The 26,062-nt window shown below is 43.3% G+C and overlaps 1 protein-coding gene across 3 annotated transcripts in view; it reads left to right on the forward strand.

Annotated features, from left to right (window-relative positions):
- reln (reelin) overlaps positions 1-26,062 on the forward strand; it is a 108,228-nt gene that overhangs the window by 69,190 nt on the left and 12,976 nt on the right. For all 3 annotated transcript variants that reach the window (XM_026245757.1, XM_026245758.1, XM_026245760.1), the window contains exons 28-62: positions 142-377; positions 558-715; positions 5,408-5,621; positions 5,776-5,852; positions 6,044-6,202; positions 6,302-6,496; positions 8,542-8,815; positions 9,636-9,776; positions 9,856-10,033; positions 10,823-10,907; positions 11,018-11,200; positions 11,877-12,045; positions 12,295-12,397; positions 12,509-12,735; positions 12,813-13,036; positions 13,773-13,923; positions 14,011-14,269; positions 15,366-15,615; positions 15,700-15,868; positions 17,366-17,506; positions 17,581-17,758; positions 18,398-18,591; positions 18,947-19,197; positions 19,487-19,641; positions 19,782-19,996; positions 20,393-20,570; positions 20,658-20,833; positions 21,268-21,374; positions 21,475-21,717; positions 21,851-22,026; positions 22,112-22,185; positions 22,554-22,715; positions 22,880-23,037; positions 23,118-23,337; positions 23,435-23,632. In XM_026245757.1, the coding sequence (XP_026101542.1) occupies positions 142-377; positions 558-715; positions 5,408-5,621; positions 5,776-5,852; positions 6,044-6,202; positions 6,302-6,496; positions 8,542-8,815; positions 9,636-9,776; positions 9,856-10,033; positions 10,823-10,907; positions 11,018-11,200; positions 11,877-12,045; positions 12,295-12,397; positions 12,509-12,735; positions 12,813-13,036; positions 13,773-13,923; positions 14,011-14,269; positions 15,366-15,615; positions 15,700-15,868; positions 17,366-17,506; positions 17,581-17,758; positions 18,398-18,591; positions 18,947-19,197; positions 19,487-19,641; positions 19,782-19,996; positions 20,393-20,570; positions 20,658-20,833; positions 21,268-21,374; positions 21,475-21,717; positions 21,851-22,026; positions 22,112-22,185; positions 22,554-22,715; positions 22,880-23,037; positions 23,118-23,337; positions 23,435-23,632 (6,278 nt within the window). The remainder of the gene's footprint in view (positions 1-141; positions 378-557; positions 716-5,407; positions 5,622-5,775; positions 5,853-6,043; positions 6,203-6,301; positions 6,497-8,541; positions 8,816-9,635; positions 9,777-9,855; positions 10,034-10,822; positions 10,908-11,017; positions 11,201-11,876; positions 12,046-12,294; positions 12,398-12,508; positions 12,736-12,812; positions 13,037-13,772; positions 13,924-14,010; positions 14,270-15,365; positions 15,616-15,699; positions 15,869-17,365; positions 17,507-17,580; positions 17,759-18,397; positions 18,592-18,946; positions 19,198-19,486; positions 19,642-19,781; positions 19,997-20,392; positions 20,571-20,657; positions 20,834-21,267; positions 21,375-21,474; positions 21,718-21,850; positions 22,027-22,111; positions 22,186-22,553; positions 22,716-22,879; positions 23,038-23,117; positions 23,338-23,434; positions 23,633-26,062) is intronic.

Raw genomic sequence — 26,062 nt, forward strand, 5'->3', positions numbered from 1 at the left:
AGCATCATCTGCTAACTGCAGACTTTAAGTGTTTTTTTTTTTTGTCCTTACGGATGCTTTTTTACTGCAGTGAATGTTTGTCTCAGTGTGTCATTTCTACAGTGTAGACTGTGCAGTAACTTTGTGCTGTTTCTCCTTCAGCTGAACATCGGCTGTGAGTCGGTCTTCAGTGCGTCGGCGCCCGTGTTGCTACAGTACTCTCATGACGCAGGCCGCACATGGGCTCTGGTGCAGGAGGGCTGTTACCCAGCATCCCCTGGGGCCACGAGCTGCGAGGGCAGCGGACGTGAACTCAGAGAGCCCACTGTGTACCACACGGGAGACTACGAGCGCTGGACCAGAGTCACGGTCGTATTGCCACGGGTTGTGGCCGCCAGGTAACTGGACCCTGGGATTGTTTTGAGAATGCGATCCAAACATGGATTCATACTGTCAGAGACATGGGGATATTTTTAAAGAACAGTTAATTTAAATATTTTAAGGCAATAAACAGAGGTATTTTCATAATTATTATAGCCTCAGTTTTGAAAATCTCTTTATTCCTGTGTCATTTTCAGCAAGACGCGCTTCCGCTGGTTCCAGGAGAGCAGTGTCTATCGTGACGCCCCTGCGTTTGCGCTGGATGGCGTCTACATCTCTGAGCCCTGTCCCAATCACTGCGGCGGTCATGGAGACTGTATCTCGGGCGTCTGCTTCTGTGATATGGGATACACAGGTAACATATTCATGTTCTATCAGATGCGTTCTTGCTGAGATGAATGAGTGGAAGAGCAGATGTTCAGATGCTCAGCAGGGATAGAATCAGAATCAGAATTAGAATCAGAATGAGCTTTATTGCCAGGTATGTTTAAATGACTGCGACAGAACAAAAAATAAATAAAGAAATAAAGAAATAAAAAAAATACAATTAAGCAGGTAAAGAATGACAATATACAAATTGAGAATTGTATGTGTAGGTATATTACAATAAGCAGTTATGTATGTACAGGTATATTATGTGCAAAAATGTAAGTGTATACTAAGTATGAGTGTTAGATAAATAAGTGTATTTGTCTATAAATATAAATAGCGTAGTGTGTTCCACAGTTATTATCAAGTGTTCATTAGATGGATTGCCTGAGGGAAGAAACTGGTCCTGTGTCTGGTCGTTCTAGTGCTCAGTGCTCTGTAGCGTCGACCAGATGGACACAGTTCAAAGAGGGGGTGTGCTGGATGTGAGGGGTCCAGAGTGATTTTGACAGCCCTTTTTCTCACTCTGGATAAGTTCAGTTCTTGAATAGAAGGGAGGGTTGTACCGATGATTCGCTCAGCAGTCCGGACTACCCTCTGTAGTCTTCTAAGGTCAGATTTAGAAGCTGAGCTGAACCAGACAGTTACTGAAGTGCAGAGGATGGATTCAATGATGGTGGAGTAGAACTGTTTCAGCAGCTCCTGTGGCAGGTTAAACTTCCTCAGCTGGCGGAGAAAGTACAACCTCTGCTGGGCCTTTTTCACAATGGAGTCAATGTGAATGTCCCACTTCAGGTCCTGAGAGATAGTGGTTCCCAGGAACCTGAATGACTCCACTGCAGTCACAGTGCTGTTCATGATGGTGAGTGGGGGGAGTGCAGGGGGGTTTCTCCTGAAGTCCACCATCATCTCCACTGTTTTGAGCGTGTTGAGCTCCAGGTTGTTGAGAGAGCACCAGCTCTTTAACTTCCTGTCTGTAAGCAGACTCGTCACCGTCCTGAATGAGGCTGATGAGTGAGGCGTTCAGGGCGGGTTGCAGGAGTTGTGAAGGGTGTGAACGGTTGTATGGAGAGGCGTTCAGGGCAGGTGATGGGTGTTCTTTCAAACCTGCAGTAAAACCCGGTAAGATTGTCTGCCAGTTGTTGATTCTCCACAGTGCTGGGGGGAGGTGTCTTGTAATTGGGGATCTCTTTCAGACTTTTCCACACTGATGCTGAGTCGTTGGAAGTGAACTGAGTCCTTATTTTCCAGAATAATTCCTCTTTGCCACTTTGTTCTCCTTTTCCAGTGTGTATTTAGCCTGTATATACAAGACATTGTCCCCCTTCCTGTAAGCATCTTCTTTGGCCTGATGGAGCTGTCTGAGTTTTGCTGTGAACCACAGTTTGTCATTGTTGTAAGTTAGATGAGTCCTGGTAGGAATACACATATCCTCACAGAAACTGATATATGATGTTACGGTCTCTGTGAGTTCGTCCAGATCGGTGGCAGCAGCTTCAAAAACACTCCAATCAGTGAGGTCAAAACAAGATTGTAAATCCTGCTCTGCTTCATTAGTCCATCTTTTTACAGTCCTTGATACAGGTTTAGCTGATTTTAGTTTCGGCCTGTAGGTCAGTATAAGATGAACCAAACAGTGATCAGAATGTTCCAAAGCTGCACATGGAACAGAGTGATATGCATCCTTTATTGTGGTGTAACAGTAATCTAATATATTACTGTTTCTGGTGGGACATGTGATGTGTGTATTTTGGCAGTTCATGGGAGATATTGGCTTTATTAAAGTCCCCGAGAATAATTAAAACAGAGTCTGGGTGGTGTTGTTCTGTCTCTGTGATCTGATCAGTGAGTTTCTGTAAAGCCAGGCTCACGTGCACTTGTGGAGGAGTATAAACACTCACCAGAATGAACGAGTGAGACCCCGTAGGAAATAGAACGGCTTGCAGTTAATGAATAGAGTTTCTAGATATGAACAGCACATCTTATTTAACACTGTTACATCTGTACTCCACCTTTCGTTGATGTAAAAGCATGTCCCACCGCCGCGCGATTTCCCCGTTGATTCTGCGTCGTGGTCCGGTCTGAACAGCTGAAAGCCCGGCAGAAGGAGCGCACTCTCTGGAATGGTGTCGTTTAGCCAAGTTTCCATGAAACACAGAGCAGCTGAGGGCGAGAAATCCTTATTTGTCCGGGAGAGCAGAAGGAGTTCATCTGTTTTGTTGGGGAGAGTGGACATTAGCCAGATGGATGCTAGACAACGGCGTTTGAAATCCATGTTCTCTGAGTCTCACGTGAGTCTCTCTTTTCCCCCTTCTTCGCATCCTGAAATGTGTGATCAGCGCAGCTGCTTCACAGATAAGAATGTCCAGCAAAACATCAGAATAGTCGAAAACTGGTAATATATCGGGAGATGTGTGGTGCTGAATGATCAGCAATTTGTCCCTGGTGAAACTGATAGCAGGAATATAACTAAAGACAGGACAAACTAACAAAAATACACAAACAACTGCAGAGCACGTCAAGGAGGCAGTCATCCTGTATCGTCGCCAACATAATTCTTCTTATATAGTCAGGTCAAGTCACCTTTATTTATATAGCACTTTACACTAAAAAATTGTGTCAAAGCAACTGAACTACATTAATTAGGAAATCAGTGTGTGTATAATGCAAAATGACAGTTAAAAGGCAGTTCATCATTGAATTCAGTGATGTCATCATCTCAGTTCAGTTTAAATAGTGTCTGTGCAATCATTTGCAATCAAGTCAATGATATCGCTGTAGATGAAGTGACCCCAACTAAGCAAGCCAGAGGCGACAGCGGCAAGGAACCGAAACTCCATCGGTGACAGAATGGAGAAAAAAACCTTGGGAGAAACCAGGCTCAGTTGGGGTCAGTTCTCCTCTGACCAGACGAAACCAGTAGTTCAATTCCAGACTGCAGCAAAGTCAGATTGTGCAGAAGAATCATCTGTTTCCTGTGGTCTTATCCTGGTGCTCCTCTGAGACAAGGTCTTTACAGGGGATCTGTATCTGGGGCTCTAGTTGTCCTGGTCTCCGCTGTCTTTCAGGGATGTAGAGGTCCTTTCTAGGTGCTGATCCACCATCTGGTCTGGATACGTACTGGATCCGGGTGACTGCAGTGACCCTCTGATCTGGATACAGACTGGATCTGGTGGCTACGGTGACCTCGGAATAAGAGAGAAACAGACTAATATTAGCGTAGATGCCATTCTTCTAATGATGTAGCAAGTACATCGGGTGTTATGTGAAATGTTCCCGGTTCTGGTTTACCTAATTAATGCAGCCTAAAAATCCTTTAACGGACTTGGATATTAAAAGCATATTAGTATGTTATGTGTAAGCCAGGTTAAAGAGATGGGTCTTTAATCTAGATTTAAACTGCAAGAGTGTGTCTGCCTCCCGAACAATGTTAGGTAGGTTATTCCAGAGTTTAGGCGCCAAATAGGAAAAGGATTTGCACACCGCAGTTGATTTTGATATTCTAGGTATTATCAAATTGCCTGAGTTTTGAGAATGCAGCAGACGTGGAGGATTATAATGTAAAAAGAGCTCAAATACTGAGGTGTTAAACCATTCAGGGCTTTATAAGTAATAAGCAAGATTTTAAAATATATACGATGTTTGATAGGGAGCCAGTGCAGTGTTGACAGGACCGGGCTAATATGGTCATACTTCCTGGTTCTAGTAAGAACTCTTGCTGCTGCATTTTGGACTAGCTGTAGTTTGTTTACTAAGCGTGCCGAACAACCACCCAATAAAGCTTTACAATAATCTAACCTTGAGGTCAAAAATGCATGGATTAACATTTCTGCATTTGACATTGAGAGCATAGGCCATATTTTTGAGATGGAAAATGCAGTTTTACAAATGCTAGAAACGTGGCTTTCTAAGGAAAGATTGCTATCAAATAACACACCTAGGTTCCTAACTGATGAAGAAGAATTGACAGAGCAACCGTCAAGTCTTAGACAGTGTTCTAGGTTATTATATGCAGAGTTTTTAGGTCCTGTAATCAACACCTCTGTTTTTTTCTGAATTTAGCAGTAAGAAATTACTAGTCATCCAGTTTTTGTTATATCGACTACGTATTTCCTTAGTTTTTCAAATTGGTATGTTTGAAATATAGAGCTGAGTATCATCAGCATAACAGTGAAAGCTAACACCGTGTTTCCTGATGATATCTCCCAAGGGTAACATGTAAGTCGTGAAGAGTAACGGTCCTAGTACTAAGCCTTGAGGTACTGCACTTGTGATCAATATGATACATCTTCATTCACTGCTACGAATTGATGGCGGTCATATAAGTATGATTTAAACCATGCTAATGCACTTCCATTAATGGCAACAAAGTGTTTAAGTCTATGCAAAAGAATGTTGTGGTCAATAGTGTCGAACACAGCACTAAGATCCAATAGAACTAATAGAGAGATACAACCACAATCAGATGATCTAGTGTTGGAATCAGGAGCATGTATAGTACATTTTGGTTGATATGGAAGATGTCGCTCATTGTCTCTGTAAGTCTTTGGATCCCAACCCTGTTCCTGGAGTCCTTCAACACTGCACATGTGGAATGCTGCTTTGTCGCTAAATGTGATGTTATAGATTGTTGTCATGTTCATAAATGTTTGGTTATGTTTGTGTTTGTGGGGGTCAGTGGAGATGGATCGTTCCAGCTGTGTCCCGTCTGCTCCAAGTCCCACTGAACTGGTGGAGGATTTCGAGGGGAAGCTGAGTCCGCTGTGGCAGAGCTTGAGTGGAGGACAGATTGGTGACGGCTGTGGGAGCATCAGCGAAGGTAAAGCTCTGTACTTCAGCAGCCTGGGCAGACGAGAGGCTCGCACCACGCCGCTGGACACCACCCACACCCGGTCAGTGACACCACACTATTGGACGCTTGCAAACAATGAGGCTTTAGACATTCACTTGACACCAACCCTGTGTTTTACGTCCACTACTTGTGTTTGTTCTCTCCCTAACTCGTGTAGAACTCTCTCTCGTCCTCTGTTCTCTCCTTCTGTACAGTCTGGTTCAGTTCTACATTCGTATTGGAGGGAAAAACATGGGCTCCACCTGCACTCGCCCACGCTCCCGAAACGAAGGTAAATGTTGTGGAGTTCAGTAACTGCAGTATTGTAATCATTTATATGTTATTTGCCATCTGTGTAAATCACAGCAGCTTGAGCAGCTCGATGAGATATTCATGTACCAAAAATACTGCAGCTTGTTCCTTTTTTTATTTCTCAGTAGTTCAGCAGCCCATTGTGAATTATTCCTTGCTTATGTTTGACAGGTGTGATTGTCCAGTTTTCAATAAACAATGGTGTTCAGTGGCAGCTCCTACGAGAGCTGGACTTTGGCTTGTTCCTGGAGCCTCAGGTGGTGACTATTGAGCTCCCGTCCGCAGCCAAGACGCCACACACCGTGTTCCGCTGGTGGCAGCCGCAGCAGGGTGAGAACAGACGGACATCATGTGATGAACTTACAGAAGGTGCTGTGATGCAGTGCCTGATCGAAGACAAACAAATCCTTATGTGTTCCTCTTTCTCAGGTAAACACTCGGCTCAGTGGGGTCTGGATAATGTTCTGATTGGAATGAACGACAGCAGTAGGAGTGGGTTCTTCGACACGTTTGATGGCACGTCTCCATTGAGACACAACTGGTATCGAATCGTAGGTGGAGAGGTGACAGCGGACTGTCTGAGCCCAGACTCAGTGTTGAACTTCAACTCTGAGGTCACGGATAGTGAGTTAGCATTAAGATATCGCCAACACACCCATTATGTCATGTACAGTATTGTTCAAAATAATAGCAGTACAATGTGACTAACCAGAATAATCAAGGTTTTTCATATATTTTTTTATTGCTACGTGGCAAACAAGTTACCAGTAGGTTCAGTAGATTCTCAGAAAACAAATGAGACCCAGCATTCATGATATGCACGCTCTTAAGGCTGTGCAATTGGGCAATTAGTTGAATTAGTTGAAAGGGGTGTGTTCAAAAAAATAGCAGTGTGGCATTCAATCACTGAGGTCATCAATTTTGTGAAGAAACGGGTGTGAATCAGGTGGCCCCTATTTAAGGATGAAGCCAACACTTGTTGAACATGCATTTGAAAGCTGAGGAAAATGGGTCATTCAATACATTGTTCAGAAGAACAGCGTACTTTGATTAAAAAGTTGATTAGAGAGGGGAAAACCTATAAAGAGGTGCAAAAAATGATAGGCTGTTCAGCTAAAATGATCTCCAATGCCTTAAAATGGAGAGCAAAACCAGAGAGACGTGGAAGAAAACGGAAGACAACCATCAAAATGGATAGAAGAATAACCAGAATGGCAAAGGCTCAGCCAATGATCACCTCCAGGATGATCAGAGACAGTCTGGAGTTACCTGTAAGTACTGTGACAGTTAGAAGACGTCTGTGTGAAGCTAATCTATTTTCAAGAATCCCCCGCAAAGTCCCTCTGTTAAAAAAAAGGCATGTGCAGAAGAGGTTACAATTTGCCAAAGAACACATCAACTGGCCTAAAGAGAAATGGAGGTACATTTTGTGGACTGATGAGAGTAAAATTGTTCTTTTTGGGTGCAAGGGCCACAGGCAGTTTGTGAGACGACCCCCAAACTCTGAATTCAAGCGACAGTACACAGTGAAGACAGTGAAGCATGGAGGTGCAAGCATCATGATATGGGCATGTTTCTCCTACTATGGTGTTGGGCCTATTTATCGCATACCAGGGATCATGGATCAGTTTGCATATGTTAAAATACTTGAAGAGGTCATGTTGCCCTATGCTGAAGAGGACATGCCCTTGAAATGGTTGTTTCAACAAGACAATGACCCAAAACACACTAGTAAACGGGCAAAGTCTTGGTTCCAAACCAACAAAATTAATGTTATGGAGTGGCCAGCCCAATCTCCAGACCTTAATCCAATTGAGAACTTGTGGGGTGATATCAAAAATGCTGTTTCTGAAGCAAAACCAAGAAATGTGAATGAATTGTGGAATGTTGTTAAAGAATCATGGAGTGGAATAACAGCTGAGAGGTGCCACAAGTTGGTTGACTCCATGCCACACAGATGTCAAGCAGTTTTAAAAAACTGTGGTCATACAACTAAATATTAGTTTAGTGATTCACAGGATTGCTAAATCCCAGAAAAAAAAAAAATGTTTGTACAAAATAGTTTTGAGTTTGTACAGTAGACACTGCTATTTTTTTGAACACACCCCTTTCAACTAATTGCCCAATTGCACAGCCTTAAGAGCGTGCATATCATGAATGCTGGGTCTTGTTTGTTTTCTGACAATCTACTGAACCTACTGGTAACTTGTTTGCCACGTAGCAATAAAAAATATACTAAAAACCTTGATTATTCTGGTTAGTCACATTGTACTGCTATTATTTTGAACAATACTGTATGTGTCATGTTCAGCACACAGACATTTATATATGCATTTTCATCTGGAAAATGAACCGTTTACTCATCTGCAATACTGTATGTTGCTGTGAATCGGCTCCTTTTAACATGTTTATCAGATGTGTGTACAATAATATGTATTTAAAAACCTAATATAAATAACATAAATTTACAGTGTGTACAAGGGGGTGGCACAAAACTCATGATACTTATAAGTCTTCATTGTGACTTTACACTGTCCATGCAGAGCATTCCAAAACCTTTCAGAGAGATTTACACCTTCAGAATCAAATGATTCATACTTGTATGACAGAATCTGATCTGAATCCAGCTGGGCTTGAAGTGACCGAATGCTCTCTCTCTCTCTCTCTAGAGAGGCCGCGTTACGCTGAGAGCTGGGACTTCGAGGTGTCAGGCTCTTCGTTCCTGCAGTTTGATCTGAGCATGGGCTGCAGTAAGGCTGCGTCTCCGGCCCACGGTGTCCATCTGGAGTTTTCCACAGACTGCGGGAGACACTGGACACTCGTCACGCCCGAGTGTGTTCCTCCGGCCATCGGCTGCTCTGGATACACACAGCGGTCTGTGTTCAGTGCGCCACAGTTCCTGCAGTGGAGGAGAGTCACCATCTACCTGCCCAGCACTGCCATGTAGGACCGTTGCTCAGGCTCTTTACACGTCTCAAAGATTCAGTGCTAGTGCCATCTCAGATGAGCTATACACACATTTCAGTCCCACACCTATACCACTATACCACTGGCAGCAGCAGCAATGAACTGTAATGGTATTAAATGAAAATACTGTGGTTCTTTGGTATGTACCGTGATATTTTACATGTTAGGAATTTGCTTATATGCCATAGTACGTGTCCAGTGATAATTAAGTGAGTCCTTAATAACATCACAGGCACAAAATGGGTTAAAAAATGTTTTTTTGGGTGTTAAGTGATGGCGCAAACTAGCACTAACTTTAGTAAATCACCTTGCATGATTGATTTGAACTTTTCCTAACATAAATTCTGTGTCTGAAAGGGAAACTCCTACAAATGAATATGCAATAAGTTCAGCAGCAAAAAAACTTTTTCCACAGCTTTTATCACTGTTTCATCAAGAATGTTCTGTCGATTTGAATGGGGTTTTTCAGTTAATTAGTAAAATAAGGTCTGTGATAAACATAACTTGAGAAGACTTTGTTGTAAACATAAACTGTATGCACTCACACTCCAAACTTATTAGAAACATACTGTAAGTTTAAAAAAATTGAAATAACTGCTTCAAAATTAGGGATTTCAGTATAAGTGTATAAAAATAAGTATCACCAAGTTAAGTTTACCACAGACCATGTTTTGCTTGGAAAAGGAATCTTCAGAGTTTTGGTGTGATGGCTACAGAACTCTGTTTAATGTCAGTTTGCATCTTTGAATGTTCAGTCTGTATATTCAACACTGCACTCTTGTTCCCAAATATATAGTTCACCCAGAACACGGTTCCGCTGGTTCCAGCCTCACTTGGCTCCTGGAGCTGATGGCTGGGCGCTGGACAATGTGCTGCTGACGCCCGGCTGCCCGTGGATGTGCTCCGGACACGGACTGTGTGACAACGGACACTGTGTGTGAGTGTGGACTCCAGCTTCATATTCCTCACATGCTCCTCAGAGATCCTGCAGTCACGCTGATGTTTCTCTCGCTCAGCTGTGACAAGGGCTTCGGCGGGGCGCACTGTGTGCCTCTAGTCGCTTTGCCATCCGTTCTGAAGGAGGATTTCAATGAGAACCTGAGGGCTGATGTGTGGCCGGAGGTGTACGGGGCAGAGAGAGGCACGCTGAGCGGAGAGCCTCTGAAATCAGGAACAGCCCTCATCTTCAAAGGAGTGAGTATTGCAGTCAAACAGTAGTGATCTTCCAGTGGAGTATTACTGCCAGTGCTTTAAGTGGCCCAAAAGAGGTGCCGGCCATTTATGTAATTGGTAACACATTATTTGAATCCACTTTAAACATTATACTAACTGTAAGTGACTGTACATCTCTTTGCCAGCTAGCAGTCATTAGAATGTGAAATGATCTTAATATCTGCTCACACTTTATTTTGATGGACGTAATAAAGGTAACCCTAACCCTACCCCTACTGACGATTAGTCACTTTGCACGTACATTTCAACTTATTCTACTAACCTTGACCTAACAAACTCACTTCTTCTAAAGTGGGCTATTGAAATTAATAAAGTGTTACCATTTCATGTAATTATATGCAGGTTTTGCAAGTCCCTTTAACACTTGAAATATCTATTATAATTATAGTTTATCTACTTTCTTTTTATTTATTACAAAAGTGACCCTCTAACACTAGTGTTCTCTGTTCTTGTTCTCTTCTATCTACTTGTTTTCTTGTTATTTATCATAAAATTAATAAATAAATAAACAACCTTGATACATGTACTGCATTAGACTAATCAAGACTTGTTGCACCACTTACATATGATTGCTCTTTTGTTGGTTTTGTTTGCTTCTTTCGTCATTTGCAAGTCATCTGCTAAATGAGTAAATGTAAATGTTAATAGAAATGCATTTTAAAAGTTTCATAGAACAAGTAAATGAAATCAGTAAATGAGAAGAAATAAGTTTTCTCTATTTTCCTTACTTTGTGCCATGTGTTCCTACAGGAGGGACTGAGGATGCTGGTCTCAGCAGATCTAGACTGCACAAACACCATGTACATCCAGTTCTCATTCAAGTTCATAACGAAGGGTGAGTCTGGCATGGAGCATGCTTAATCTCCAGCGTCTCTGCTTGTCTTCTGTTAGCTGTTGGTAATGCCTGCACTGGTCGTAAACAGTATTTCTGTGTTTTACCTGCAGGCGTACCAGAGCGCTCTCACTCCGTGCTGCTGCAGTATTCAGTGAATGGAGGGATCAGCTGGCTGCTTATAGACGAGTTTTACTTCCCCACTTCAACAGACACGCTGTTTGTTCACATGTCTTTGCCTCCGAGCGCACAGACCAATGCTACGCGCTTCAGACTGTGGCAGCCATACAACAGTGGTAAAAAAAAAAACACAGTTATTCAAACTTACTCATGTACACCTCACTCAATCACAAATACATCACCAGTATAAAGAGATGGGTTTGTGTTGTTCCATTATTGGAAAGTGAGAACCATAACAGGATCATTTGCTCTGTGAGAAGAATTTTAATGCATGAAAGCTGGACTACACAACTTTTGCCCAGATTGTTGCACTGATTTACAGACTGGAGTCATTGCTAGTAGCTGAAAGTCAAACCCAGTCTGCAGATTTCATAGAGTTGCGTAGTGTATGATGGTCACAGACTCCGATTCTTTGCACTTCAGACTTTGATTCCAGCCAGATGGAGATCAAATATGTTTGATATCTTGAACTGATTTTAGAAGACATATTGTTTTCATTTGTTCCACCTATTCTTGCAATAATGCGTTAGCACGAGTCTGGTATTTTATGATGCTCAGTTTCCTCTGTAACTGTTTACAAAGTCGGCAAGTGTACGATGCCCAGTGTTTCAGCCTTAAGATGACAAACAGATGTGCTTTTGTTTTCAAAGCCCTAATGTCATATGAATACCTCAAACATGTACCGCTTGCATGTACCACATGACGCTCTTGTTCTAATCAATGTCTGACAGACTATATACTCTTTTTGGTCATTGTTGTAAGTGTTACACTTGTCATTCTTCAAACCCTCAGGGAAGAAGGAAGAGGTGTGGGTGATTGATGACCTGATCATAGATGGAAACACCATCAATAGCTTGCCGGTTATATTAGACAGTTTTGAGGGAGGTCCTCAGGAGGGGAACTGGTTGTTTTATCCTGGAGGAAACACTGGATTCTACTGCCCCTATCAGAGGACAGGACTGTGAGTATCTGCATAGTGTTCATCTCACAACAACACGCCATGTACACTGATGTAACACACTCAAGGAGATAAACCATAGTCAGCTCGTGCCTCTGGACACGAAACACTAGACTTGGGCAGAATCAACCCAGTTCCCGTCATCCAAACTCAACAGGATTATGCACATTCAGCCACAGAGCCTCCAGAGCTTGATGTTGATCTCCGTGTTGAGAGAGCGATGGCATCATGTTAGTCTCACTGTGTTTGCAGCGAGGAGGACTCAGCTGTGGTGTTCACATCCAGTGAGCTGGGTGAGCACTCCATCACCACAAGAGATATTGATGTCAACGAGAACACCGTCATCCAGTTCGAGGTAGGGATTTGAGCAATAGATATTGGCATTTAAAAGGTCATCTTTGTGACAGTAAATTGTGATACGTCTTGAGTGGGAATGTCGTTATCTACTGTGTGATTCCTGTTCTAGATTAATGTGGGCTGCACAGCTGAAAGCTCTTCCTTGAACCCTGTGCGTCTGGAGTTTTCTCGAGATTTCGGATCCACTTGGCATCTGCTGGTTCCTCTGTGTGCCGGAGGGCCCCGACTCAGCTCTCTCTGCTCGACTGAGCTCCACCCGGCCAGCATCTACTATCCCGGCACCACACAGGGCTGGAGGAGAGAAATGGTCCACTTCGGCAAGCTGCGGTTGTGCGGGTCAGCGAGAGCTGCTTCTGTGTTTTTACGCTTCACTGTTGTGTGTTGGGTGTGTGACGGTGTTTCTGTGCTTCCAGCTCCGTGCGGTTCCGCTGGTATCAGGGGTTTTATTCAGGCGGCGCGGCTCCACCCACATGGGCCCTGGACAGCGTTTACATCGGCCCTCAGTGCCAGAACATGTGTAATGGGCACGGCGTGTGTGAGCGCGGCACTCACTGCAGCTGTGATCCGGGTTACTCTGGTCCCGACTGCTCCGTTCCAGATGTGCCAAACCCAGATTTCCTGAAGGAGGATTTCGAAGGTACAGAAGCAAACAGATGTTTTACAGTATGCTGTTATTTGACAGTGGTTAGTTGAGTAACAAATGTCTGATAGCCACTGTGTGAGATATAAAATATCAAAGCAAGTGTCATTCAGCCTATAGAAAAATAACACAAACAGACCTTTCTTGCAAATATTTGAAAGAAAATTATTAAACATTTGATACCAGAACTAATTTTCTTAACATCAAAAAATACATGCTGCTTCCAGCCTAAGGTGAAGTTGGCAATGATTTGGGATTAATATAAAGTCATTTAATGGGAAATTATGTGGGTGCTGCTCATTGGTGCTCAGTGGGTTTTTGAAATTTAGAATTCTGTGTGGTGTTTATTCGCCTTAACATTGTGTCTTAAACAGTGTAAATGAATAACAGCTATCTCTTCCAAGATTTTTGCCTCTATGTCGAGTTGCTTGTTGTGTGTTACTCTTTATTCTGTGTTTTGTATTGTGCTTGTAGTCAGTTACTTTTAACACAAAGGAGTTGCTCTGAATTTTGTTGTACAGCTGTGCTGATTCTGATTCTGCTCCTCATAACCGTACATTAAACATGAAGTATCTTCACAGTGATTGTGTCATGGTGTGCAGCAGATTCACATTCACTGTGAACAGACAAATATCTTGCAGTGTATATTTCTCAAAAGAGAATTGACTAAAGCAGATTCATTGGGATTTATCTGTGTATACAAATTGTCCATTTTACTGATTGTGTCACTTAGGTGGGGTTCTGGAGTCTGAACATTTCAAGTTGATGAGTGGAGGAAAGCCTTCCAGAAAGTGTGGCATCACCACCAGCGGGAATCACCTGTTCTTCAGTGAGGACGGTTTGCGAATGCTGGAGACATTAGATCTGGACCTGTCTAACGCTAGGTATTCCACAAACTCAACAGATATTTCACCGTGGAAATGTCCTTCACACCATTAGAAATGTTGGAGATGTGTATGTGTCCTGATCAGGTTTATCCAGTTCTTCCTGAGACTGGGCTGTGGTAAAGCGGCTCCGGACCCACGCTCCCAGCCGGTGCTCCTGCAGTTCTCCGTGGATGGAGGTCTGAACTGGGCTCTCCTGCAGGAGTTCCTCTACAGTAACAGCAGTAACACAGCTCACCTGGTGGCCCTGGAGATCCCTCTCCGAGCTCGAACCTCAGCCACACGCCTGCGCTGGTGGCAGCCATCTGAGAACGGACACTTCCACAGCCCCTGGGTTATTGATAAAGTAAAGAGCTGCTACACCAAGACATGCATGACAATACTGCAATACACTCATTAACACTGGATTAAATATCATCTCATAAACCATACGCACGTTTAAAATAGTCAGTGGAGTGCCTTGTGAAGACAGTTCAAAACCATGAATCAATTTTCTCATTTTACTCCATGATTAAAGCTAAAAGGATTCTTTTGATGAAGGTTAAAATTTTAAATGATGGTTTGGGTTTCAGTGATATTTTAACTACACTGAAGTTCAGAATTAATTATTTGATTATCCTTCATTTTGATAGTTTACTTTAGACATTCAACTAACTAGAAATAACTTTGCAACTACATGTCAACTAACTCTCGTCAAAGTATAAGTAGACTGTTAGGTTAGTTTTAGTAGAATAAATTGATGTTCTTGCAAAGTTACTTATAGATAGCAGAATGTATAAACTGGACTATCAAAATGAAGTGTTAACAATTAATTTAATATGAAACACTTTTAAATCCCAAAGTGATAATCTAGCAGTGATGACTGGGTACAGTAATTACATACTTGCTTCACATATCGTCCAATTGCCATTTTGATAGATTTCATCAGTAAATTGATCCAGGTTGTTTCTTCTGGAACAGGTTTTCTTGCAGCTTTTGCCTCCATTTTGCACATCTCACTGACATTAAGATGGGTTTTTAGTGGTCCAATTAAAAGTGGTCAGCCAAGATACTTTAAGTTTCCACTTGATATTAATATGCATTTCAAACATTTATTCAGTTAAAGTTTCAGCAGTTTCAAATAAAACTATTCAGTAAAATCCACGAAATCCAGTAAAATTCAGGCTGCAATCCACAAAAGCTTTGTGAGCTAAGTTGATTGTAGAGACCATGGGTGCCAATGGTTCTATGACCTACTTAGGCTTACGATGCTTTCCAGAAATGCAGGCCAGGTGTCTGAATGGTTTTGAAAGGTACTGTATATACAGTCAGTAAACAAGCACATTTTGGCTGTTGTGCTGGTTTTGGATCTGGATGTAGAGTGGATGTGCTCACTCCGTTGCCCTGCTGTGTGTGTGTGTGTGTGTGTGTGTGTGTGTGTGTGTGTGTGTGTGTGTGTGCAGTTGGTTGTGGGTGGCAGTGCCAGCGGTTGGGGGCCACTGGAGGATGACTTCTCCTCCACAGATGGACGCTCTTGGCTGCTGCACCCCGGTGGCACGCGGATGCCGGTGTGCGGCTCTGATGGAGAAGCTTTTGCCTTCATCGAGAAGTCAAACATTCGCTACGGCATCACCACTGACATCAGTCTGGGCCCAGATGCATTCATCCAGTTTGATTTCTCTGCCTCCTGCTCCGTCACCTCCTCCTGCTACAGTACGTCTCCTGACATGAGCATGCGCTTCTGTCTTTGTCATGACTAGAATGGTTTTCCTCTGACCACTGTTCATGTGTCCGCAGCGGTGGAGCTGGAGTACTCTTTGGATCTGGGTCTCAGGTGGCACCCGCTGGTCAGGGACTGTTTACCCACAAGCCCAGATTGTTCCTCATACACACTGCAGAGACTGCTGGTGTCAGATACTTACAACAAGTGGGGCAGAGTTACATTACCCATACCACACTACGCCAGGTAAGCACCCACCCAACCACACTATTTTCCTGTTCATTACTGTAAAGCTGCTTTGATGCAATCTGTACTGTATAAAGTGCTATAGAAATAAAGCTGACTTGATGTGACACCTGCATGTAAATCAAGTAAGGAATGATTGACAACAAGGCATTCAATTATAGAAACATAATGCAGAGGAGGTAATGCTGATACACCTCAGGTGTAAATTATTTTTCAATAATTCAAAGGATTGTAGTAAATTTTTCCACTTATACCATGGTTAAAACCCTTCTAGACATTGTTCATATAGTACTAATTTCTTATGCCTCTCGTTCCAAACTTCCATTTGAAAGTTCAATGCATCATTTTAAAGGCAGCAGCGTTTCTAATAGTGAAACTGTAAGTTTATTTGCTTCAAGAACAGCAACGTTACCACATCCATACTGTGCAATGTCATTTATCTTTTCAGTTGCAAACTATATTACTGAAAAAATCATTTCCAGGGTAGAGCTGACAACATGTTGTGTGTGCTTGCAGAGAGAGCAGGGTAAAGAAAGTGCACTTTGAAATTGAAAAGTGAAAGTCGTGACATCTGCCAAGTAGGGTAACCCATACTCGGAATTGGTGCACTGCACTTTACCCATCCAAGTGCACACACACAGCAGTGAGTAGGGAACACACACACACAGTGAACACACACCCAGAGCAGTGGGCAGATATTTTTTCATCACCCGGGGAGCAATAGAGATTTGCTGGGGTCTTTCGGGTTACAAGTCCAACTATCTAACCATTACGCCACAGCTACTCTATTTGTATAGATCATAAAAGGTAATTTACTCTGGAAAACATGGAAAATGTTGTTCTCTTTAAAAAATTTGTTCGGTATCTCAGTATGGAGAATCACCTTGAGCGTGACCAATCCTGGAAGCACCAATTACACCACGTCTGTTGATTGAAAGACCAATAACTACAGTGATAAGGGATTCCCACCTCCCCAATATATATACCACTGCATTATGGTCCATGCCTCATTCTCAATCTCTTCCCCGTGAAGATCATTTTGGAAGCTATCCTCAGCAGATCTTTAATGAGTGGTCGCTAAACTGTTCACGGAACAGCCGACTTTTAGGTATGTCACCGAACGTCAAGTCAGCTTGTGTCTGTAGACAGGTGGATTTACTGGGTTTTTTCCTGTCCATGCATTGTGTTATTACATGGACAGGATGAAGGGATTAAGGAAATAATCAGTTATTTGTTTCATGGGCTGATTCACATAAGGGCAAACCTATTTCTGTCCCACTGGCTGGTGGAAGCTATTATATTTGTTATAATAGCATGGTTTTAAGTCCTTCAAAAGGGCTGAGGGTTAGCAACCTTGTAGACATTAAAAATAATTGCACACATTAGAATATCCTTCAGCCAATCAGAATTCAACAGCATTCAACATTCAACAGCCAGTGTTATAATGACTTTTCAGAATTGAAACGTTTTTCATTGTCTTTTGTGGCAAACGCACAGGTCCACGGCCACGCGCTTCCGCTGGTTTCAGCCGGCACCATTCGATAAGCAGCAGACGTGGGCTCTGGATAACCTGTACATCGGTGACGGCTGTCCCGAGATGTGCTCCGGTCACGGCCGCTGCAGACAGAGCTCCTGTGTGTAAGTCCCTCTCACGGTCACCAGGTAATGTCTGCTGTAAGTCTTTCCTGTTCCTCACGGCTCGTGTCTTTCAGATGTGACCCTGAGTGGGGTGGTGAGCTCTGTGACGAGCCGCTGGTCTCTCTGCCCACTCAGCTCAAGGACAGTTTCAGTCGAGCGCCGGCGCTCAATCACTGGCACCTGCTGACCGGAGCCAAGATCAGCAGCGTCTGTGGAGCCGTGGCCTCGGGATCAGCACTACACTTCAGCGGGGTAAAACTGTCCATCCTCCAGTCTCCGTTTCACAGTGGGCAGTCCTTGAAATGCTCACATTCACAGTCTTTAAATTACACTATTGTAGCATGAAATCACAATATCATGAAGTCAGAAAAGCTAACTATAGATGAAAACTAAAAACAAAAAAACCAAATGCATAAGTATTCCAGCTCCCAGAGTTAATACTGAGAACAACCGTTGGCAAAGAGCTTTTTTTCTTGAAAATTGTGTCCCGAGAGTCTTAGGATTGCAGCTTGTTTTCCTCCCAGGTTTTTTTTTTCATAGTTGGCCCATCTATTTTTCATTCTCTCTTTATGAGTTTCTCATCCCTGCTGTCTTTTACCGTAGGGATGCTGTTCTCGCTGTGATGTGAGCTTAACAATGAGGCACAAAAGCAAAATTTTACTTTCACCAGAGTGTGAAATCTCTGAGCAAACTCCATCTCAAATATTATGAGTATATTCATTAAAACCTTTCCATGAAAATCATTTGTTGAAGGAAATGTGTCTGTCTATTTGTCTAGCGCTCTGTCTGTTGTAATAATGTAATAACATGACAGTATTGTTCTGTTTGTGTAAGCCATGGTAGTTTTAAAATGAATGCGAGTGTCAATGCTGTTGTTTGTCCAATGGCCAGAGCTGCTCTCGTCAGCTGGTGACGGTGGATTTGAATCTGACCAGTGCTGAATTCATCCAGTTCTACTTCATGTACGGCTGTATGATCGCACCCAGCAACCGTAACCAGGGCGTTCTGCTGGAGTTCAGTGTGAACGCAGGGATCAGCTGGAATCTGCTGACCGAGATCTTCTATGACCAGTACAGCAAGCCTGAGTGAGTCTCTCTGCTAGCACAGTGATCTTCTTGATTTGAACAATATCTAATGATTCTTACAGTTCCCAGTACAAATTGTACAGATGTCATGTAACTGAATTCTTCTCACTTAATTAAACATAACTCCTTATAACGTCATCAGACAATTGTGCAGTGTAGAACTAAATGAAATACTGTACATATCCTTACATGTTGCACACTGTTTTTCAAAATAGTGCATAGTGCACAGTAATCAGCATGCTCCTGTTCTATTCTGAGAACAGAGTAACTGTGAAGAGCAGAACTGTTTTTAACTTAATGAATTAAAGGTCCTCTGTTTAAGTGTTCAGTGCATGATGAAGGTTTTCTGTTGCAGGTTTGTGAATGTTCTGCTGCCCGGTGCTGCGCGGTCCGTGGGCGTCCGGATCCGCTGGTGGCAGCCGCAGCATGACGGGGCCGATCGGAGCGACTGGGCTCTGGATAATGTGCTGATCTCCGGCTCAGATGCTCACGCTCAGATCTCAGACACGTTTGGAGGAGCAGCACTACCCAGTCATGAGAGAGCGCCGGCTGATGGCACACACACACGACACAGCAGCTCATCCACCATCCACGAGGAGACCATCGGTACGAGACACATCTGCTGACACAAATGCACACATACACACACATTTGTTTTTTTGAAAAGTGGGTTCATCCCATAGGTGTAATGGTTTTTATACTGTACAAACTGTATATTCTATTGCCCTTCACCAACCCTACACCTAACCCTCCTGGTAATACCTGTGTCATACCCATGTTATTATACAGAGTTGTGTCCCGATATGTCACAAAAACAAGAGCACACACACACACACATCACTTGTTCTCTATTTACAGTACTCATACTCAACTATATTCATTCATTTCATTTCAGTGAGCGATCACTGGCTGTTTTCTGAAGATTGCTCCGTGAAGCGTTTCTGCAGCTCTCCAGACGGTGTCATGGTGTGTGGCAACACTGATGGACAGGAAGTTTATGCTGTTACGCATGACATAGTTCCTGCCAAAGGCTGGGTCATGCAGTTCAAGGTACACTCTCAGTGATGAATGCATGCTCTCCATCAGTCACTCATTTGTTTAGGTATTGTTTTAGGTTTCTATGGCTGGTTGTAGTCATAACTGTGAATATTTGTGTATGCAAATGGATAAATATGTGTGTTGTTTGTCAGATTGCGGTTGGCTGCAGTGTGCCAGAGAAGCCTGCAGAGAGACAGGTTCATGTTCAGTACTCTGTGAATTTCGGTGTGACCTGGAAGTACCTGGTGCCTCAGTGTTTACCTGCAGATCCTCGCTGTGCCGGACTGGTGTCGCAGCCGTCTGTGTTCTTCCCGGCAGACGGCTGGAAGCGAGCGGTTTATCCTCTTCCTGACGGTCTCGCAGACACGTGAGACATTGCAGACACTGCTTTGTACATGAAGCTGAAATCAGTTGCTGAGTTCAGTGCTAGAGTCATTTCTCAATGATATATAGTGCATTCAGATGAGAATAAACCAGTTTAACTCAGGTGCATCATGTCAGCAGAGGATAGGGAACAGGAAAAACACACCACGATTCAGTTTACCATAAACACAGTTATTCTTGAAGTAGTCAAGTAGTCAGTTGTCCTTGTACTGGTTGAATCAACAAACCTAACCACATTTCTTCTGACACAAGTGTATTGTATCTACTCTCAGTTTTATTTGCTTTGAAAAGTATTTTTTGCAAGTGTTTCTAAGTGCACAGGGAAGAGATTTTCTATAATCTCCTGGTAAGTGATAGATATATATGGTGTTGTTCACAGAACGGTGCGCTTCCGCTTCTATCAGAGGCATTCAGACACACAGTGGGCAGTGGAGAACTTCTACATCGGACCTGCTTGTGAAAACCACTGTGGAGGTCATGGAGACTGTCTGGACCAGCACTGCCTGTGTGACCCGGGCTTCACTGGGCCCAACTGCTACGCCAGCACCACGCTGAAGGTAAACCAGAACCCAGCGTGAAACAGCAGACGTGTGAATGTGCACGCGAGCTCTGCAAACATCAGGCTATCGTTGTGTCCCCAGCAGGTGTCTCTGAAGGAGCGCTTTGACTGGGATGGGTCCCGCGGTCCACAGTGGCAGATGCTGGAAGGAGGATACCCCTGCACTGACTGCAGGGTGCTGGTGGAGGGAACAGCACTGTATTTTACTGGTGCAGATGCCAGACAGGCGGTCACTAGTGATCTGGACCTGCGTGGGGCGAAGTAACTACACTGAGCATTTTTCTTTTAAAGTTCTGCCAGACACACAGCATACTGTATATCGAACCCTTTATTCTGAAGGCCTCAGAGAGATTGTGGATGTTAGCATGATATAGCTGAGCACGTCAACTCTTTAGTTCCAAACATCCAGCTAACAATATTTACTTTCCAGAATGTTCCATGAACACATTTTAAGGTTTGTTTTTTGTCAGGCAGGATTGTGTTCTTTTCACACTTTCTAATTTCTCCATTTATTAAATGCTGTATTACAGTAATACGAGTAATATAGTTTATGATTTTTTCTGGAGGAAAGAAATAGGATGTTGCATTGTTTTGTTTCTTTCTTTGCATGAGGTTACATATTCTAAGCCTTTATCATTCCAAATAAATGCAAAGTGTATTCTCATCTTAATAACGTGCCTGTGCTGCCACTCCAGGTTTGTGGAGTACTGGGCTAAAATTGGCAGCGATGAGAATGTTACTTTGTGTCATCGTCCAACCTGTCGGAAAGAGGGTGTGTTATTGGATTATTCTATTGATGGAGGTATGATTCTTCATTAATAACACAAATGCTAATTTATTCTCATCTTTCCTTTCATCAAGACACAAGTCATATAAACTGATTGAGTTGTTCTCTCTGTAAGGTGTGTCTTGGACGTTGCTTCATGAGATGGACTATCTGAAGTATGTGTCTGTGAGGAGAGATTACATCGTGCTGCCGGAGAGAGCACTGACCAACGGCACCCGTCTGCGATGGTGGCAGCCGTTCTCTCTGCTGTCGGGCCTGGTCCGGGCGAGTGCGGCGCGCGCTCAGTGGGCTTTAGACAACATCCTCGTGGGAGGCTCTGACATCAACCCCAGCACCCTCCTGGACACCTTTGATGATGGTGAGTCATGTGTTATGTGTGATATCCTGAAGTCTGGATCTATGAAAAAAAAACACAAAAAAAAAAACAAAAAACATCAGGCTTGAGCTGGTGCCAATATTATAGAGCCTCACTCATGTTCTCCTTCCTCCAGAGGGCGTCTCTCACGAAGAGAGTTGGAGCTTCTATCCCAATGCTGTCCGTACGGCCGGCTTCTGTGGAAACCCGTCGTTCCACTTGTATTGGCCCAACAAGAACCAAGATGGGTCGCACAACATACTGGCAACCCGTGAACTCATTGTTCAACCTGGATACATCTTACAGTTCAAGGTTTGAGCACAAGATCTTTGAGATCATTCAGTTTTCACACATAAACACACAGGTATACAGTGACTCTGGTCTTTGTCCATTTTAGATTGTGGTTGGCTGTGAGGCAGACCAATGTGATGACCATCATTCAGTGCTTTTACAGTACAGGAAGGATGCCAGGTGAGTACAAACGACAGATGTGCATGTGTGTAGCCTCCTTCACTCCTTCATTTCTGTAAGCACATGGCATCCTGTTTGTGGTACAGCTCCAGTTTGCAAGAATGTCTGTATGCAAACTTTCTGATTCTTTTATCTGTTGCATGAGTGTCCAATCCTGCTCCTGCACAGTTTAGATTTATCTTGTCCCAACACAACTACCTGGAAGATTCTAGTAATCCAGTGGGCGTAAAGGCACAGGATTGGACACCCTGATCTATTTTCAAATACCAGTTTTAATGACTGTTGTCTTATGAGAGAGAGGAAGGGGAGTAGGAAAAGAAAGGAAGTGGTAATATGTTGTCTAGTAATGAAGTTCCTTTCCTCCACAGGTCAGACGTGTGGCAGTTAGTCCAGTCCGCCTGTCTCCCTTCTTCTGCAAACAACGTGGGATGCTCACCTTTCCAGTTCCACGAGTCCACGATCTACAGTCCTGTCAACAGTTCAGTGTGGACCAGAGTCACCATTCAGCTGCCTGACCACGTGTCCTCTGGGTATGGCTTATAGGGTCTCTTTAAATGTTCCCTTAAAGGGTCTTTTTAAGAGACTGCATTATCATTAGGATGTGTGGTTGCTAAAAGCACTCATCCATAGGACTCAGGTATTCGGACATTAATGCACAAGTCTATAAGTGTCTGACTCTCCTTCGTGTGTTCAGTGCGACACAGTTTCGCTGGATCCAGCACGAAGCCCCTGGAGAGCGCTACAGCTGGGCCGTGGATCACGTGTACATCGGGGAAGCGTGTCCTGGACTGTGCAGCGGTCACGGCTACTGTACCAGCGGACCCATCTGCATCTGTGACGAAGGCTATCACGGTGGGCATCAGTTCTCTATAACTCTGGGATTCTGTGAAGTTTACAACAGAACAAACAGGAACAGGTTTTGTCTTTCTCAGGTGATGACTGCTCTTTGGCCAGCAGTGAACTGCCCAGCTCGATAAAGGATAACTTCGAGTCTGGTTCAGTGTCTCAGGAGAGCTGGAGTCTGATTCAGGGCGGTGGTGTGGGCAGCGGATGTGGTCAGCTCTCTCCTCACGCTCACGGGGACTCGCTGTACTTCAACGGCTGCAAGATCAGACAAGCCATCACTAGACCTCTGGATCTGACCCGTGCTAGGTGAGGCAAAACATATTCAAAACATCCATTTATTTTCTGGGTCATTTCAGTCTTTGATGCAATCCGTCACCATCCTCTCAACATCTGTCTCCTCCAGTAAGATCATGTTCGTGCTGCAGATAGGCAGCGTGTCGCAAACGGACAGCTGTAACGCTGCACTGGATCAGGCGGATACGGTCGACCGGGCCGTGCTTCTCCAGTACAGTCTCAATAACGGAGTGAGCTGGCATGTCATTGCTCAACACCAGCCAAAAGATTTCATCAAAGCCCAGAGAGTGTCCTACAACATCCCACTGTGAGTCTGCAAACATGCATTACATGAATTTCATTGTTACAAATAATGCTGAATTACTTGTATGTTGTTCCTGTAGCTCAGACAGTAGAGCATGGTGCTAACAACATCAAGATCATGGGTTCAATTCACATGGGGCGTGTGAACTGTACAATGTATACCTCGAATGCAACGTGTGTTGCTTGTGATAAAAGCACCTGCCAGTTGTATGACTGGCTTGTGTTCAGTTTGATAAACATCAATGTACTGGAAGAATACGCTGTATTGACGCTGCAGTTTTCCACAAGTTCATCAAACAACCGCAGTAAGAATATTTCATCAAGCACGGTGAGTAATGGCTTCTCCTACAATTGTTATTTGCACCTCTTGCCACATGTACAGTTTATCTATCACTGTCGCTGATGAGGGATTCACATGTGATAAATGCAGGGAAACAGTTAGGCTGACAGAGAAGATTTCAGAATTAGAGACACGCATCCAAACTTTAATTGAGGACAGTAAGAATGTTAGGGCTCTAGATATGGCTTTGGATGCGTCTAGCTCAGGGATTCCTGTACATTGTCCGGTTCCAGCAGAGCCCCTGCAGCAGGGCAACTGGGTGACGGTGAGGCAGCGTAGTTGTGGGTCAAAACACCGCTCTTCTGTTCCGATCAAAACATTAAACAGGTTCTCCCCACTCAGTGATGCACCCACTGAGAAACCTGATGAAAGTGCTCTAGTTATTGGCGATTCTATTGTACGGAACGTGAATATAGAGACACCAGCCACCATAGTCAAATGTTTACCTGGAGCCAGAGCACCTGACATCTTGGCAAATTTAAAAGTGCTGGCTAATGCTAAACATAAATACAGTAAGATTGTTATTCATGCCGGCGCTAATGATGTTCGACTTCGCCAGTCGGAGATCACTAAAAATAACTTTAAAGAGGTGTGTGAACTTGCAAGCACGATGTCAGACACTGTAATATGCTCTGGTCCCCTCCCTGCTTACCGTGGTGATGAGATGCATAGCAGATTGTCATCACTCAATGGCTGGATGTCTAAGTGGTGCCCACAGAATAACATAGGTTATATAGACAATTGGACGAGCTTTTGGGGCAGACCTGACCTGTTTAAAAGAGATGGTCTTCATCCCTCCTGGGGTGGCGCCACTCTTCTGTCTAGAAATCTGGCAAATAGTCTTAGTGTTTATACTTGACTAACTGGGGCCCAGGTCAGGAAGCAGACAGACTGGCTAAACCGACCGTCTGCTAGCTGCCTCCCGTCACAGAGGTCAGTTAATTCTCAGCACATAGAGACTCTTTCACCTAGATATCACACTATAGAGACTGTGTCTGTCCCACGAACTAGAAAATACAAAAAACGTCCAAACCAAGTTAAGGTTAACAATTTAATTGAGGTTCAACAAATAAAAACAAATGCAATATGGATAAACAAATGATAAAGATTGGCTTATTGAATATCAGATCCATTTCTACGAAAACACTTTTTGTAAATAATATGATAACTGATCATAATATAGATGTGCTCTGTTTGACAGAAACCTGGCTAAAACCTGATGATTACATTATTTTAAATGAGTCCACCCCCCAAGATTATTGTTATAAACACGAGCCGCGTCTAAAAGGCAAAGGGGGAGGTGTTGCTTCAATTTATAATAACGTTTTCAGGATTTCTCAGAGGGCAGGCTTCAAGTATAACTCGTTTGAAGTAATGGTGCTTCATATAACATTATCCAGAGAAACCAATGTTAATGATAAATCCCCTGTTATGTTTGTACTGGCTACTGTATACAGGCCACCAGGGCACCATACAGACTTTATTAAAGAGTTTGGTGATTTTACATCCGAGTTAGTTCTGGCTGCAGATAAAGTCTTAATAGTTGGTGATTTTAATATCCATGTCGATAATGAAAAAGATGTATTGGGATCAGCATTTATAGACATTCTGAACTCTATTGGTGTTGGACAACACGTTTCAGGACCTACTCATTGTCGAAATCATACTCTAGATTTAATACTGTCACATGGAATTGATGTTGATAGTGTTGAAATTATTCAGCCAAGTGATGATATCTCAGATCATTATTTAGTTCTGTGCAAACTTGATATAGCCAAAATTGTAAATTCTACTTCTTGTTACAAGTATCGAAGAACCATCACTTCTACCACAAAAGACTGCTTTTTAAGTTATCTTCCTGATGTATCCGAATTCCTTAGCATATCCAAAACCTCAGAACAACTTGATGATGTAACAGAAACTATGGACTCTCTCTTTTCTAGCACTTTAAATACAGTTGCTCCTTTACGCTTAAGAAAGGTTAAGGAAAACAGTTTGACACCATGGTATAATGAGCATACTCGCACCCTAAAGAGAGCAGCCCGAAAAATGGAGCGCAGCTGGAGGAAAACAAAACTAGAGGTATTTCGTATT

This window comes from Carassius auratus, unplaced genomic scaffold, assembly GCF_003368295.1.
Source record: "Carassius auratus strain Wakin unplaced genomic scaffold, ASM336829v1 scaf_tig00010418, whole genome shotgun sequence".
Lineage (NCBI taxonomy): Eukaryota > Metazoa > Chordata > Actinopteri > Cypriniformes > Cyprinidae > Carassius > Carassius auratus.